Genomic DNA, 16,518 nt, shown 5'->3' on the forward strand with positions numbered 1-16,518 from the left:
CTCCATTTGCTAATGGCCAATTAATAATCAGTCTGCATTAAAACAGCTTTTCTATTTGTGCTGACCTTTTGCTGGCTTTGACAAATGAATATGAAAATAAATGAGCAGTTTCTTTGGTTAGACATTATTAAGCCTAATAGAATAGCAGGATACACTTTCTCCATCATAGTTTCTGATTTCTACCAGGGTATCCAGGGCATAGTCAGGGGGGTCAAGGCACTTCTTCAGAGAGGGGAAAAATATTATTAGCCACTTTCAAACCTCTCATTCTTTTGATTATGGCTGGTCCAATTGTACAATAAAAAGGAATCTTGGAAGGTTGTCAGGCCATCGTATAACTAGGAATGGTATTTGTCACATAGCAGAAGAGCTAGAATAAAATTTCTCTTTCAGGAAAAGAACAGGAGTAGACCTCTTCTGCAATAATTAAAGTACAATTCAGTTTCGCACAAATTGTTTCAGTTTTAAAATGGGCTTTCTTTGGTTGTTCGTTGAGTAAAAACAAGTGTTTCCATGAATGTCCTGAAAAAAGAAATACAACCGCTGATTGTCAGAGAAAAGAAAATGAAGTGGCATTTATGTCACATTCGTTTTTAGTGAATATAAAAGTAAAAGATTTATTGATTACTCTGAAATACATAGTGAATTCTGATCTAAGTAATAGCCATGAGAATGATGAATACATTTGCACATCATTTGGTTTTATGCCATTTCTATTCTTTGGTTCCATATGCTGCTAGTTGTTTTCCAGAGCTTGGGGTTTTTTAAATTATTCTTTGATGGGCTGTGGGTCTTGCTGGCAAGGTCAGCAACACCCACATCCCATGCCCATTTGATACCCATCTCTAATTGCCCTTGAACTGGGTGGCTTGCTCAGTCATTTCAGAGGGCAGTTAAGAGATAGCCACATTACTTTGGGTCTGGAGTCACATGTAGAGCAGACTAGGTAAGGATGGTAGATTTTCTTCCCTGGTGGCTTTCATTGACAATTGATGATAGTTTCATTATTGCAAAGACTAGCTTTATGTTGCAGATTTTGCTCAAAATTTCCAGCAGCTGCCATTGTGGGATTTGAACCCCTGTTCACCAAGGCATTAACCTGAGCCTGTGGATTAACTAGTCCAGTGATATTACCATTACGCTACCATCCCCCTTTTGTTGTCTGCAGCCCTGGTTCATGTGCAGGATTTATATTTGTTTAAGACCGTCAGCAGTTGAGTAGATAATTGTAACGCTGAGTTTATTTTTCAATCTCTGCGGGCATGTTTTGAATTCAGCACATTATTTTACACAATTATTTAGTCTCCATTTGAACTGAATCAAAGATTTCTACTTTTCTAGTTCTCTTCGTCTGTATTGGGTGGATGCCTTTTTCGATAAAATTGAGCACTGTTCCTTCAGTGGTTTTGACAGACAGACACTCAATCAAATTAGCCAAATGTCACACCCTTTTGGTCTTACAGTGTTTGGTGGTAAGTCACAATCCTATAAAATATTGAAGCCATGAGACTTGCTATAAAAAAATGGAAGTACATTGTAAACTTTCATGATATATAGTTGTGATCATTTTGTTAAACAGAACAAAACTACATTGGCTAGTTTAGTCTTCACTAGTTCATTGATTGTCTTTTCTCTGTAGATTATGCATACTTTACTGATTGGAGGCTGAACGCAATTGTCCGTGTGCGGAAAACAGATGGTGGTGGGATGTCTATTATTAGAAGAGGCATTAACAATATTATGCACGTAAAATCATTTGATGCTTCTGTCCAGACTGGTATGTATAAATAATCAAATTATTATATATTTTAACTATCTACGTTGAGCTGACAAATGCAAATTTGGATTTGTGGATAAAGGAATCTTCTCCAAAGCACACAGGTCTAAAATTTTGAGGGTCTGGCTTTATCAGTGCCATTGTGATGGAGTAGGATCTCCATTTGGCCAAGCTCAAAGGTGTAGGCCCCATCCCAATTTATACCTGCTGGCCTTTTCCTTAATGAAACAAAATGAGCAACAATAGTGTACAACGAAACAAGGAGCCACTCAGCTTCCAGAGAGAAAGTAATTGATCTCTGATGGATTGATTACTTTGGTCTGGGTAAAGACTGAGACCTTTCAAAGACCTTTCAACAGAGCACCGTCACATCTCATCTGATGGACCATTAGAATGGTCTTCTAGGTGTGATTCTTGACATAGTTTGGGGAAAAAAAAATCCAGACAATCCATCTTTGACAAAGGAGGTATAAGGTTAGCCTGTACTTCTGCTACCAGAAAATGGCAAAACGGAACAAGGTAGAATCCTGGTAACACTGAGCTCTGCCCCAAATTTTGGCTGTGTCACTTGGTAGCGCTCTTGTCTCTGAGTCTGAAAGTTGTTGATTCAAGTCCTACTCCACGACTTGAACAAAAGAAATCAAGGCTGACACTCTAATGCAGTACTGAGAGAGTGCTGCACTGTCAAAAATTCTGGCTGGAACATTATCACCATTCACCTTGGTGGCATTTTCCCATCTCCTGCAGTGAATGGAGATTTGGCTGGCTGTAAACCCAAGGAACTAACCTGGGTGTGGCGTGAACGGCAGGTAAGATTGCATCCACTGACTTCAGGATGAGATATGAAACTGAGGTCCTGTTTGCTCTCACGGGTTGACATAAAAATCCCATGGCACTATTTCAAAGATGAACAAGGAAGTCTTTCTATCCTGACCTCAATCAACATCAAAAAAATGGAATATCTGTTTTAGAAGTTTGCTGCCTGCAACTTGTTTTTTCTACATTACAACAATGGCTTTTATTTAAAAAGTGCTTCATTGGCTGTAAAGCACTTTAGTACGTCAGTTCTGAAAGATGCCATAGAAATGCAAATCTTCCATTTTTTGTAGTTTTAATCTGCTGACTGGCCATCTTTGAGCCCAAGTGTATTTTGAGCTAATAGATTGAATAGAAGGGAAAGCACGCCCATTAAATTTAGTGAAGAATTTATTCGAAGTGAAAATTATTTAGTAACTTCATTTTTGACTTAAGATAAAGGTAAAATAATGCAGATGCTGGAATCTGGAACAAAAACAGAAAATGCTGGAAAATCTGAGCAGGTCTGACAGCATCTTGGAGAGAAAATAGAGCCAACAGTGCAAATTTTCCCATTCCGCCCGCCACGGGAATTGTAGCGGATGAGGGGCAGACCTTGGAAAGGTCCATTGACCTAGGACGGGATTTTCCGGTTTTGGGGCAAGCACGGCTGGAAAATGCCACCCAATGTTTCTCTTGAAACATTGGCTCTATTCTCTCTCCACAGATGCTGTTAGACCTGCTGAGATTTCCAGCATTTTCTGTTTTTGTTCCATCTGACTTAATACTTGGAAACTTTTGTTTCAATGAATTCTCATGAAGCCTTACGGGGGGATCTTCTACATCTATCTAATAGACATTTTGCTGTTTTTTATAATATAGGATCCAACAACTGTAACAAACCAACAAACCCCAATGGAGACTGTAGTCATTTTTGCTTCCCGATACCCAATTTTCAGAGAGTCTGTGGTTGCCCGTATGGAATGAAACTTGATTCCAACAACATCAACTGCATCGAAGACCCAGCAAGTGAACCACACACACAACAATGCGGCATGTTTTCTTTCACTTGTGCCAATGGGAAATGTGTGCCAAATTACAATCGCTGTGATGGAGTTAATGACTGCCATGATAATAGTGATGAAGCAAGCTGTGGAACTTTAAGTACGTACTGTTGAAATTTACATACAATGCAGCCAATGTGTCAGTACAATTGGGTTTAATGCACCCATTTAATTTGTTTAAAAGTTCTTAATTTCTCTTGTTACATAAGATCAAATTTACCTTTCAACACTTCTAATTAATACATTCTTGGGCTAAGAAATAAAAGATTATGAAATGTTACAGAATGAGATCAATTGTCCTCAGCTTTCAGAATACTTCTCTTTGTTGCATTAATTAAGTTTCTAATATACCTACTGATTTCAATTCTTTATGAACCATAACATTTAATTAATATATCTTGAATGATACTTCAAATAGTGTTTTGATTGGGATGCTAGCCGACTTTGAACCCGAGTAATAATTTGTGACAGTAAAGTCCATCATAAAATTAGTTGAAATGTTAGAATTTTAAATCAACTTTTTCCTATAGGGAATAAAACTGATAACATGTTTGGCTTCCAGACAAAGGACCCAATTTTTTGGAGTTGGGAAGATTCCACAAACCTTTAAAAATTGTACGTGGGATCCAGAGGCAGATGTCCTGCTCCTGTTTCCGACAGGTTCAGTTTTTACCAGCATGGATAAGGGGGTGAGGTGTGATTCACACAAGAGGGTAACTCAAATTTAGCAGGGCTATTTCAACTTTGTTCTGAGTTCAATCAGACCTCATTTTGGCTGTTCCATGGTCCTTAACCGTCAGTATGGGAGTCACAAATTGATTATTTTTCATTCTTTGGATGTGGGAATTGCTGGGTTGGCCAGCATTTATTGCCCTTCCCTAATTGCCCTTGAGGAGGTGGTAGTAAGTTGCCTTCTTGAATTGCTGTAGTTCATGTGGTGTAGGTACATCCAATGTGCTGTTAGGGATGGAGTTCCAGGAGTTTGACCCAGCAACAGTGAAGGAACAGTGATGCATTTCCAAGTTAGGTTGGAGGGGAATTTCCAAGTGGTGGTGTTCGATGGAGTAAATCTTCCTGAACGCGAGTAAGCATTGTTTAAGTGTCATGATCTGAAGTTTAAAAAAATTCTCTATTCTTTTAACTTGGGGGGAAAAAAAAGGCTTAAACTGTCAATGCAAGTTTGTAAGAAAGTGTTGGACTGCTTTGATTGACAGGTCATCTGGTTTAAGTAAGAAAAATACATTGTCATTGGTTTGTGCAGTTTCAATGTAGATCTTTGTTCTCACTTCCCAATTAGATTGGGAAGAAGTTCATTTTTTTTCATCTCCACATGGCCTCCTGTGGTCCATCCATGGTGAACGCTAAGTGAGTGAAAATGGAGGGGATATGAGAGTATAAGGAGCCATGGGGGCATGAGGGGCCATCTGATGTATAGTAGTAGGCATGAGCGGTGAGTTGAATCTATGAGCTGGCGTGAAGAGCTATGGAGGTATGAGGTGGCATGGAAGGTGGGTGGGGTTCAAGAGGACATGAGGGCTGAGGGCTATAGGGCCTAACAGCTTAAAAAAAAACTGGGGGAAAAAACCCAGAGTACTGCAACGGGCTTTCTAACCAGCTGCCTCAGAATCTCCATCTGGGGTTACCATGCTCAACTCAATTCTGCCCCCACCTGACCAGAGAGAAAGTTGAGTTCAATGGTGTCTTTTAAACTGAGGCAGATCTGCCAAGTTGGGAAATTTCCTGACTCAAGCTATCCACCTCATTTTTCAAAATCCAACCCCAAGGGTTGTGCTTAAATTTCTCATCAATGTCCTGCATGAAATTTTCTCTGACATCTCTGGTGTATTACAAGCAGTCTATTGAATATAATCAAATCACAAATATATGGATTATGTGATAGCTTTTTAGTGAAAAGCTGCCATTGTGCAAATGTACTGATTATCAAAAGAGAAGAGAGACTAGCATTTATATGCCACCTTTCATGACCCCAGGATGTCCCAGAACACTTTAGAGGCAGTTACATATTTTTGAAACATAGTCAAAATTGTAAAATAGGAAATGTGGCAGCCAAGTTGTGCTCAGCAAAATGTCACAAGCAGCAATGTGGTGATGATTTGAACCTTTAGTAATGCTGGCTGAGGGATAAATATTGGTCAGGACATTGTGAAAACTCCCTTTCAAAATAGGGCCTTTAACGTACACTTGAAATGACTTCAGGTCAATGTCTCATTTGGAACATAGTACTCAGTACCACACTACAGTGTCCCTCCAGTGGGGTTAGAGCCCACAGCCTTTTGTCTCAAGTACTGCCAACTGAACCACAGTATAATTGTTTTAATAGTCATTTGGCAACAATTCCTTTGATAAACTCCTCTATTTTCAATGTAAATCCTGAAAGTGATTTTGGAACAGTTCAATTTTACTGATTTTACTTCTGATTTTATCTTGTATTCAATTACATACAGGATTTAATGCAGCAAGATTAATTTCAGACCCCAAGTATTTCTTCAGTTCAAGTTCATTACTGAAGTGTATTGTTTAAGGTCCATAAATACAAGATTAAATATTCTGACATAAGAGTTGGAATATGGGTCTTGTGAACATATGTAAAGTTTAAATGCTTCCATGTGTTGAGAAAGTTGAGAAACTTTTGATATGCATTTAATAATATAAACTATTAATTTGATCAAAGCTGGTAAGCTTTTAACTTCTGAGACAAGTCATCTTAGCATCTGATGAGTATTATCTGTAAATATTACTAACCTAACCATTAAGAAAACTATGGACTTGAACTATTTATATGCGTCATTCATTATATTCTTGTCCTGTATTTCTGCACCTAGATATCACATGCTCTTCAGTTGCCTTTACATGCCCTAATAACCAATGCATTCCAAATTATTGGAGATGTGATGGACAAGACGACTGCTCGGATGGGAGTGATGAAAAGGAATGCCCAACCAATATCCCCAGAACCTGTAGTGAAAACAGTTTTACCTGCACTAATTCCTGGTGTATCCCTAAGACATGGGTATGTGACACAGACAATGATTGTGGAGATGGCTCAGATGAGCTTAACTGTGGTATGTATTACATTTCATTCTGTGAGGTGTGTTTTGTAAGTTTAAATGATGGGGGGTGGATTTCTTTGAAATGAAGTAACCCATTGAGCTGTTGTAATATGCTACAATTTTACAACTATTTATTTTAATACGATTAAATTTTAGTTTTCTGATATACATCTGGTAACTTCAGCAGCGGCAGTATCTGAAGAAACTTAGGACCATTTTTAGGGGGACACTTTCATTTAACGAACAACTGAAGGATTCAAATATTCATTAAATTTTCAACAAGGTGAAATAAAATGTTTCATTGTTCACTAAGAAGTAAAAATATATTATCTTCTATTAGGTGAACTTAAAAACAAATGTTGAAATCTTGCTGCTGTTCATACCAGCAGGATCTTATGGTCCTGCTGATGGTGAACACTTATTGTGGAATTCCCAGCAGTGAGGGGTGCATTCAATGAGAAACCCCATTGACAATGGCGGGACCATAAGATCCTGCCTCCAACAAGTAGTGCTCTGTCTCCCGCCGCTGTGAAACACGCCACAGAGTGGGAGAAAAATCCCACCCAAAATCCTCAAATGAAATACTACTGTTAAGTATGTAATATTATTATGCAAGTTAAGCACTATTGGCCATTAGGCTAATTAATATAATTATCTTGATCAGATTGGGGCATATTAATCTCTCCAAAGTTTGTTCATTTTCTGCACTTGAAAAAATGTATAGCTCTTCATATGGTCAAGGTAAAGTAAAAATCAAGGCTAGCCAAAGTAAAACACAACACAAGGTTTGTGTCAATTTAAGAATATGTAGCTATATTTAAAATATTTAAGAGCTATGGGGGTTAGATTTTGTTGAAGAGGTGGCAGTGCCATCATCAGAGTGCTGTTTGGATGACCAGCATGCTAAGGAGGCAAGACTTCTCCCATGATGTTACCAACAAGCAACAACTAAGAACTAAGTGAAGGTGGCCAATTAAGGAAGGCAGGTGGTCCTTGTTATAATATGCCTTTAAGAGATGCAGCATGACACCACTTGAAGGGAAGTGTATCATGCGATTCTGTTTTAGTTTTGCTTTTACTTCTGGCAGAGCACACACACACTCAGCTCTGACCCAAAAGAAGGACGCAAAGAAAGTACACATTGCTCTGAGGCTTCAAGCTTTACACCTCTCTATAAATGTTCCCATGTGCCTAGTCTGAATAAATGAACCCACAATGTGTTTACTCAATCCCTTAAGATAGATCAGTGTTTTTATATCATTACAAAAACATGACAGCTCAACCCCATAACTGGTACAATCAGAGGGCCAGCAGTTCTGCAGCCTGGGCAACACCACTGAGATAGATGGCGGCTGCTAAGTTACCAAGGAGAATAAGAGGGCAAGTGTCTTCAGAAGGGTAAAAAAGTCTGGGCCTGAAGAACATTGGGGCCACTGGGATGTTATTTCGTGCCAGCAATCCCTTCTTCCAACATGGAAGCTGCAAACTAAATGGAATCTTGGGAAACTACTGGGAGGCTGCCTTAATGTAGCTGACAGGCTGTCCTCCAGCTGATGAAGGACCACTCTGCCACTGGCAAAATGCCAACATCCAAGGATAATCACTTTTAATTTGGCCATTAATTATTCAAATTGCCTACCCATTTCCATTCAGTAGGCAGCAACAGTCCTGTGGCTGGGATACCTACCCAACAACGGGATTGCATCAGCAATTTTACCAGCCCTGCTGCTTCCATGCTCAGAGGCCAAAAAAATCCTTCCCTCTATTTCTGAACTAACAGTCAGGCTGAGGATGGAATTTCAGCTCAGAACTATTTCCAGCGGTGAGCGACATCTAAAAATTACTGTGCCGTACGCAATGATATCTTTGTTCACTGCAGAAGAAAGTTATACATTTGCAGTGTTGCGTTAAGACATCAGAAATGAGTTGTTGAAATGACTGGGGAAACATTAATTATTGATCACTTCAACGCTATTTTGCTGTGTCCACATATTTGTAAGGCATGCAGAGCTATTTGTTTTAAGATCAGTGCAGAGCTGACATCAAGAAATAGAAACAGAAGTAGGCCACCAGGTCCTTCAAACCTGCCCCGCCATTCAGGATGATCATGGCTGATCTATGCCAGCATCGTGCCATTTCCTCAATTAGGGCATTCCTTCTCCATTAACTAGTGTAATACTCTATATAAATGCTAACAAACTGAGTCATTAATTTCTTTGCATTTGGTGCTAGTAAGTTAGGCATGTAATGTAAGTTTGATCACCTATAAATTTGCAGTAGGAGCTAAATAAAATATTACTAAATATAAATTTAAGCCTGCTTTTTCTCCGATTTCTCCTTTCCAAAATAAAGATTTCACAAGCACCTGCCAACCTGAGCAATTTTTATGTCCAGAGCATCGGTGCATTGACCCAGTTTACATATGTGACGGTGATGAAGACTGCCTAGATGGACTGGATGAACAGGGCTGTGGTAAGTGTAGATAAAAGGCAATGGCCGCAATCGGAGACAATTCATCTTTTGGAACAATAATATTTTATGGTTCAGATTCCTAAACTAAAATTAATTTCTTTACAGTGTATAACTGCACTTCCTATGAGTTTAAATGTGCCAGTGGAGGACAGTGCATAAGCAATACCTACCATTGTGATGGAGCTTTTGATTGCAGTGATCAGTCTGATGAGGCAGGATGTCGTATGTATACCAATTTAGTGCTGATTAAATGTTATTTTTTTTCATGGAACCTTGCTCCCATGTTGTTATGGATTGCTTCGAAAATGTTATTGGTGCTCTTAAAATTTATTGAGACTAAGGCCAAAAATATTCCCTCCCCATCAGCGCAATGGAGGACTTAGATCATTGCCTGGACCCAACTATGATCCAATGCATGTCTGGTTTCCTTCTCTAACCACTGAATTTGTTCAGATAATGAACAACAAAGAACACGGGAATTAGGAGCAGGAGTAGGTAATTCAGCTCTTTGAGCCCGCACCATCATTTAACATAATCGTGGCTGATCTTATCCTGGTCTCAACTCCACTTACCTGCCTGCTCCCCATAGCCCTTTATCCCGCTTTTCATCAGAAACATATCTATTTCTTTCTTGAATCTGTTGATTGATTCTGCCTCTACTGCACTTTGGGGCAGTGAGTTCCACAGATTCACAGCCCTCTGAGAGAAGTGGTTTCTCCTCATATCAGTTTTGAACCTATCTCCTCTCACTCTGTATCTATGACCTCTTGTTCTAGACTATCCACAAGAGGGAATATCTGTTCAATGTCCAATAATGTTTGGCTATCTTATATTCGCGCAGATTTTACGCTAATTATTTTGTATGAGGCTAAGCCTAATTTCAATGTCCTCGCCCAATAATAAGTAATTGGTTTATCAAGTATTAACTGGCACACAAGGTTGCTTTATATAACCTTGTTAAAACATTGATTATAATCTTTGTTTTTTTCTTCTTGTAGCCACTAGACCGCCAGGTATGTGCCACCAAAATGAATTCCAGTGTCAAGATGATGGTACCTGTATACCATCAAACTGGGAATGTGATGGCCATTCAGACTGCACAGATGGATCAGATGAACACCTTAGCTGTCCACCAAATAACTGCACTTCCAGCTACTTCCAGTGTGATAATGGAAACTGTGTCTTCAAAGGTTGGTTGTGTGATGGTGACAATGACTGCAGAGACATGAGTGATGAAAGAGACTGCCCCACACAGCCATTTCAATGTCCCAGTAACCAGTGGCAGTGCCCAGGTCTCAGCCTCTGCCTGAGTTTGGATAAGGTTTGTGACCATACTCCACACTGCCCAAACGGTGCAGACGAATCACCACTCTGCAGTAAGTAAACTATTTTAATATTTTCCATAGTCCTTATAATTAACAAAGGGTCCAGTAAATTGTATGTGTATACTGCCTGTCTCTTCTCCTGCTCATCCTTTGAGGTGAAGCTGATAATGTTCATCATCTGTGATGTTTGCTAGGGTTCCACTGGGTGCATAGGTGACTGCTAACGCTGATCAGCACATGCAAGGTTCTGTTGTAACGAGGACAGGTTATTGCAGGTGATGGAGTTTTAGATCAGTTGCTGCCTTGGGATTCCCTCTTTGTGTGTTTCCTCTCAGCTTTTGATTTGCAGTTGACTTTGAAGGAGATCATCAGAAATCGTTAAAAAGTCCGGTCGAAGAAAGGACTATACATCATGACCCGACATTTACCAATACTACTACAATGCAACAATTTGCATTTATATAAAGCATTATGTATAGCAAACCACAATGTGCTTCACTGACAAATATTCAGAAACAAAATGCCATTGAACCAGGTAGAGGTTGGCATTAAAGAGAAAGAAAGACTTGCCTTTATATAGCATTGATCAGGACCACCAGATATATCGAAGTGCTTTACAAGTTAATGAAATACTTATGACATATAGGCCTGGATTCTTTACCCCTAAACCAATAAATTTCCTGGCTTGCCACGCCTGCTTGGGAAAAAGTGCCCCGGGTGGTATGCTCTTTGTTTTGGGGAGGGAGAGCAGGTGTAGCATTGAGTCTGGCCCATTGACATGAGACACAGATGAGAGGTGGCCACAGGGGTTGCTGAGTGCTAAGGTGAGCTAACACCTGCCTTAGTTTACTGGACTTTATCTCAGTTGTTTTCTTAAACATGTGGCTCTCTTTCCGTCACCCTCACACCCTACCCACACACTGCCTCACACTCACCCATATCCTATGGCCATACATGCCAATGCATGCCCCCTACATACCTCTGATGACCTTTTATAGACTCTGCCATCTTAATGCTAACTCATGCCAACCCAAGTCCCCACCCACTGTCTACTTCCGTTATGCCACCCATGCCTAGGCAGACCTCAGAGCTATGTTGAGATGAAATAAAATAATATTCTCAACATGTATTACAGATTTCATGAGATTAAAAAAACACTATCATTCATGAATGTCCATTTAATACATTCATAATCCCTTATAAAAACAAATACTTATATTCTTAACCCTACGTAAAAGAAGGCTAATCTTTTAATAACCTAGTTGTTTAGTTGTCATTCAAACTATAAACTTACAATCCTTCACTGTGATAATGATGAGTTGTGGAAAAGAATCGAGCATTAATAATTTTAAAATAATATATTTAGTGTTATGTCAACAAACAACTATTGAAACTGTTAGAACAGATTTAGTTTCAAGTCTCTCACATAATTTCAATTTTAAAGAGACATTTAGATATCTTGACAGATTTACAGTTCTACAGACCTTATCCACCCTTCACACTCGCTTGTGAAGTCTCTAAAGATTTGTAACTCCCAAGCTGTGGGATACGGCCCTTGCCCCAGTAAAAATTGGGTCTTTTGGAACTTGGCACTGAGTTTGAAGGGGTCTGCTGGATTTGAGTTTCCGACATATGGGAGTCTCTTCTGCTCCCATTTTTACCCACCTTTGATAAAAATGATTTTTGCCAGATCTGAGAGCAGGTCTTCCAGATCTGCGAGCCATCTGTATATGCTGCAGAGTCTCCATAAGTCTACAAAAATCCAGCCCATAGTCACTGGTGTTACGTCAAAAATGTGGTAGCCAATTTGCAGGCAGCAAGCTTCCACAAACAGCAGCGTGTTAATGACCAGATAATCTGTTTTATGCTGTTGATAGATAAATAAATATTGGCCTGGATACCTGGCCACCAGACTCACCTGCCCTTCTTCCCAATGGAATCTTTTACATCCAACCTAATATGCAGATGGCTCCTCGGTTTGACTTCTCGCCTGAAAGTACTTCATTGGAGCATCAGCATTGATTTCTGTGCTCATACCCCGGAATGACCAAAAACTTGATCAAAAAGTTGGGTTTTAAGGAGCATCCTGAAGAAGAGGAGCAAGTTGGTGAATTTTCAGGAGGAAATTCCAGACCGGGGGGATGTAGGAATTCAAGCCGTAGCTGCTGATGATGGGGCAAAGAGTAGTGGCAGAGGCCACAAGATCAGAGTTGGAGGAATAAGGAGTTTGGGGATGTGGGGGTATGTGTAGTATGACTGGAGGATGTCACAGTGTTATGGAGGGAGAAGTATGAAGGAATGTAAACATGAAGATTACTTTTTCAAACTTATGACAATGTAGAATAGTGAGTAAATGTATGTCAGTAATGGTAGTCCTATGTTAAAATACTACATGATGCAGTTTGTAATTCATTTTCTGCACCACTTACAATGTTGTAACCTGGATGGGAAAAAACATACTTAAATATGAGAGCGGCACGGTGACATAGTGGTTAGCACTGCTGCCTCACAGTGCCAGGGACCTGGGTTCAATTCCAATCTTGGGTGACTATCTGTGTGGAGTTTGCACATTCTCCCCGTGTCTGCATGGGTTTCCTCTGGATGCTCCAGTTTCCTCCCACAGTCCAAAGATGTGTGAGTTTAGGCTGATTGGCCATGATAAATTGCCCCTTAGTGTCGTGGAAATAGCGGGGTGAATGCGTGGGGTTAGGGGGATGGGGCCTGGGTGGGATTGTTCTCGGTGCAGGCTCGATGGGCCGAATGGCCTCCTTCTGCACTGTAGGGATTCGATGATTCTATTCTATGATTCAAACTTAGTAGATGAAGACTTCATATATTTGCAAATCAAAACTTCCAGATGTGAATCCAAGAGCAGGATTTTCCTTCCTCTCCAAGGCATGGTTCATCGCGGATGAGTTGGAAAATCAATGTCTACAGTGATTCTACTGCCTCAGTTGAGAGATATCAACATCTCTGTGTTCGTCTCAGAAGCCTATTTTTCTAACTTGTCCTCTGTTTATATTTCTATACTATAGTTAGATATTTAATCACTCTGAATTTCAGAATATTAGATGAAATTAATTAGAATTTTGTAAAAACAAAAATTTCACAGGATTTGGGAAACCCTGGCTAGGGCCAGCATTTAAGGTTCATCCATAATGTCCCTTGAAAAGGTGGTGATGAGCTGCCTTCTTGAACCACCGCAGTCCATGTAGTGTAGGTACATCCACTGTGCTGTTAGGGAGGGGGTTCCAGGATGTTGACCCAGCAACAGTGAAGGAATAGCGATGTAGTTCCATGTCAGGATGGTGTGTGGTCAGGAGGGGAGCTTGCAGTGGTGGTGTTCCAATACATCAGCTGCCCTTGCCCTTCTAGGTGGCACAGGTCATGGGTTTGGAAGGTGCAGTTGAAGGAGCCTTGATGAGTTGCTGCAGTGCATCTTGGAGATGAAAATCATTGCTGGCACTATGCATTGATGGTGGAGGGAGTGAATGTTGAAGGTGATGGATGGGGTGCCAGACAAGCAGCCTGCTTTACCCTGGATAGTGTCAAGCTTCTTGAGTGCTGTTGGAACTACAATCATCCAGGCAAGTGGAGTGTTCCATCAACTTGTGCCTTGTAGATGATGGACAGGCTCTGGGGAGTCAGTAGGTGTGTTGCTCACCTCAGAATGTGTTTATATGGCTGGCACAGTTCTGTTTCTGGTCACTGGTCACCCCAGAATGTTTATAGTGGGTGATTCAGTGATGGGAATGGTAATAACTGTCATGGGGAAATGGTTTGATTCTCTCTTGATGGAAATGTTCACTTTTCAGCCCAAGCCTAAATGTTGTTCAGATCTTACTGCATATGGACACAGACTCCTTCAATACCGGAGGATTTCTGAATGGTGTTGAACATTGCGAAATCACCAGCATACATCCCCACTTCTGCCCTTATGATGGAAGGAAGGTCTTTGATGAAGCAGCTGAAGGTGGTTGGGTCTGGGAACTACACTGAGGAACTCCTGCAGTGATGTCCTGGAACTGAGATAATTGACTCCAAAAAATACAACCATCTTCCTTTGTGCTGGATATGACTCCAACTCCAACCTTCATTCCCATTGACTCCAGTTTTCTCAGGCTCCTTGATGTCACACTGGATTAAATGCTGCCATGATGTCAAGGGTGGTCACTCTCACCTCACCTCTGGAGTTCAGCCCTTCTGTCCATGTTTGGACCAAGGCTGCAATGAGGTCAGGAGCTGAGTGACCCTGGTGGAACCTAAACTGAGCATCAGCAAGCAGGTTATTGGTAAACAAGTCCGCCTAATAACACTGCTGTTCTTTTCCATCACCTTGATGATCAGGAGTAGGCTGATGTTGATATTTGGCTGGATTGCATTTGCCCTGTTTTTTGTCGACAGGAAGTACCTGGGAAACTTTCTGCAATTCCTGGTAGATGCCAATGTTTTAGTTAATGACACTTAACATTGGAAATTATTCCTATTGTTGAGCTGTACACTCTCGATTTCCCATTTATGCCAAAGGTACAGCTAATTATGGAAGATACAAGGGGAGGTCTGTGGCGCAGTGTGCAGTGTTCCTACCTCTGAGCCAGAAGCTCTAGGTTTGAGTCCCATTCAAGGACTTGATGACCAAGAAAGCTGTGTTCAAAACACAGTCAAACAGGTTGAGAGTCAACCTGTAAATCCTTCCAAGCACACCAATGGCTGGCAGTAAGAGCGGGAGAGTTTGATGTGGAGTAGTGTCGCTCAAGCTCTAAGCCTCTGGTGACAGACTAGTGACCTGTTCTGGGAATTACTAGCTATGGAAACAGATGAGAGTCTGCCTTAGGGGCACCACTAGGTGCGGGAAGAGGAATAGATTGGATTGGATGGAAGATACAAATAGCATGACTGTTATTTGAAGTTACTGGTTGACAGACTATATTGTTTTCTGATGCAGAAATTGCATACTATTGTTTTGTTAGTATACAGTATGATCAACTGCCAAAGAAAAATATAAAACTATTGCTGTACTGCATCCTCCCCTTTGCATTACTTCCTCAAATTGGTTCTCTAGAATTTAGGCTTTGCAAGATACCTTTGAACACTTCCCTTTAATTAGCCAAAACAGGAACAATTAAATTGAAAGGCCATTTGTTTTTTAAATGTAAGTCATGCTAAACATTTAATTGCAACAATATATAGAAATGTGGAGACTTTTCGATAATGATTTAAAAATATTGTCTTAAAATTATTTTTTCTTTGCTTATATCAAAAACTAGATACAGAGAGCTGCAATGAAAACAATGCAGGTTGCACACATGGATGTATTGAAGGGCCCTTTGGTGCACAGTGCACTTGTCCAAGTGGCTATCAGCTTAAAAATGATTCCAAGACCTGTGAAGATATTGATGAATGTAATCCACCAAGAATTTGTAGCCAGATATGTTACAATGAAAGAGGATCTTTCAGGTGCACCTGTAATGACGGATATACTTTGGAAGTTGACAGGAGGACCTGTAAAGCTTCAGGTAAAACCCATTGTCATTTCCTGTCATTGACTGAAATGTATTTTATCATTTCCAGCACCGTAACATATCTATGCTTCTGCGATACTTACAATGTAACCTGAAGAACTGAATGGTCACGGAGTACTAGTGCAGATGTTGACATTATCTGCTTGGATATTAACTTGACTAGAAAGCCAGTGATCAGAAGGACAACATTGTCTTGTGTTTCTTGACTGTAGCATTTTCACCAAATTAGAGATCATCTTAAAAAGCCAAATCCATCTTTTTCTTTCCGCTTCAATTTGTTGTTGCATTTCTGTATTGGTTCGAACACCAAAGCTCTTAAATGCTGGGACTGATAATAATATAGCAGCATCTTATGATGTGTGGAAACTACTATATATGTTGGCACGTTGGGGCAGGGTGTGGACATCATATTGGTATGAAGTAAGGATGCTGTTTTTGCCCACTGAATGCAGATTGACCATTATAACATTGCTATAGGCCATGAATACAAAG

General features: G+C 40.2%; 1 protein-coding gene across 1 annotated transcript in view; it reads left to right on the forward strand.

Moving 5' to 3' along the window:
* The window catches only part of lrp2a (low density lipoprotein receptor-related protein 2a), a 297,083-nt gene that overhangs the window by 124,068 nt on the left and 156,497 nt on the right, over positions 1-16,518 (forward strand). The window contains exons 16-23 of the mRNA XM_078228217.1: positions 1,342-1,472; positions 1,640-1,777; positions 3,455-3,736; positions 6,480-6,719; positions 9,060-9,179; positions 9,285-9,401; positions 10,178-10,555; positions 15,772-16,020. Coding sequence (XP_078084343.1) covers positions 1,342-1,472; positions 1,640-1,777; positions 3,455-3,736; positions 6,480-6,719; positions 9,060-9,179; positions 9,285-9,401; positions 10,178-10,555; positions 15,772-16,020 — 1,655 coding nt within the window. The remainder of the gene's footprint in view (positions 1-1,341; positions 1,473-1,639; positions 1,778-3,454; positions 3,737-6,479; positions 6,720-9,059; positions 9,180-9,284; positions 9,402-10,177; positions 10,556-15,771; positions 16,021-16,518) is intronic.

The sequence above is a fragment of the Mustelus asterias genome, chromosome 14 (genome assembly GCF_964213995.1).
Source record: "Mustelus asterias chromosome 14, sMusAst1.hap1.1, whole genome shotgun sequence".
Lineage (NCBI taxonomy): Eukaryota > Metazoa > Chordata > Chondrichthyes > Carcharhiniformes > Triakidae > Mustelus > Mustelus asterias.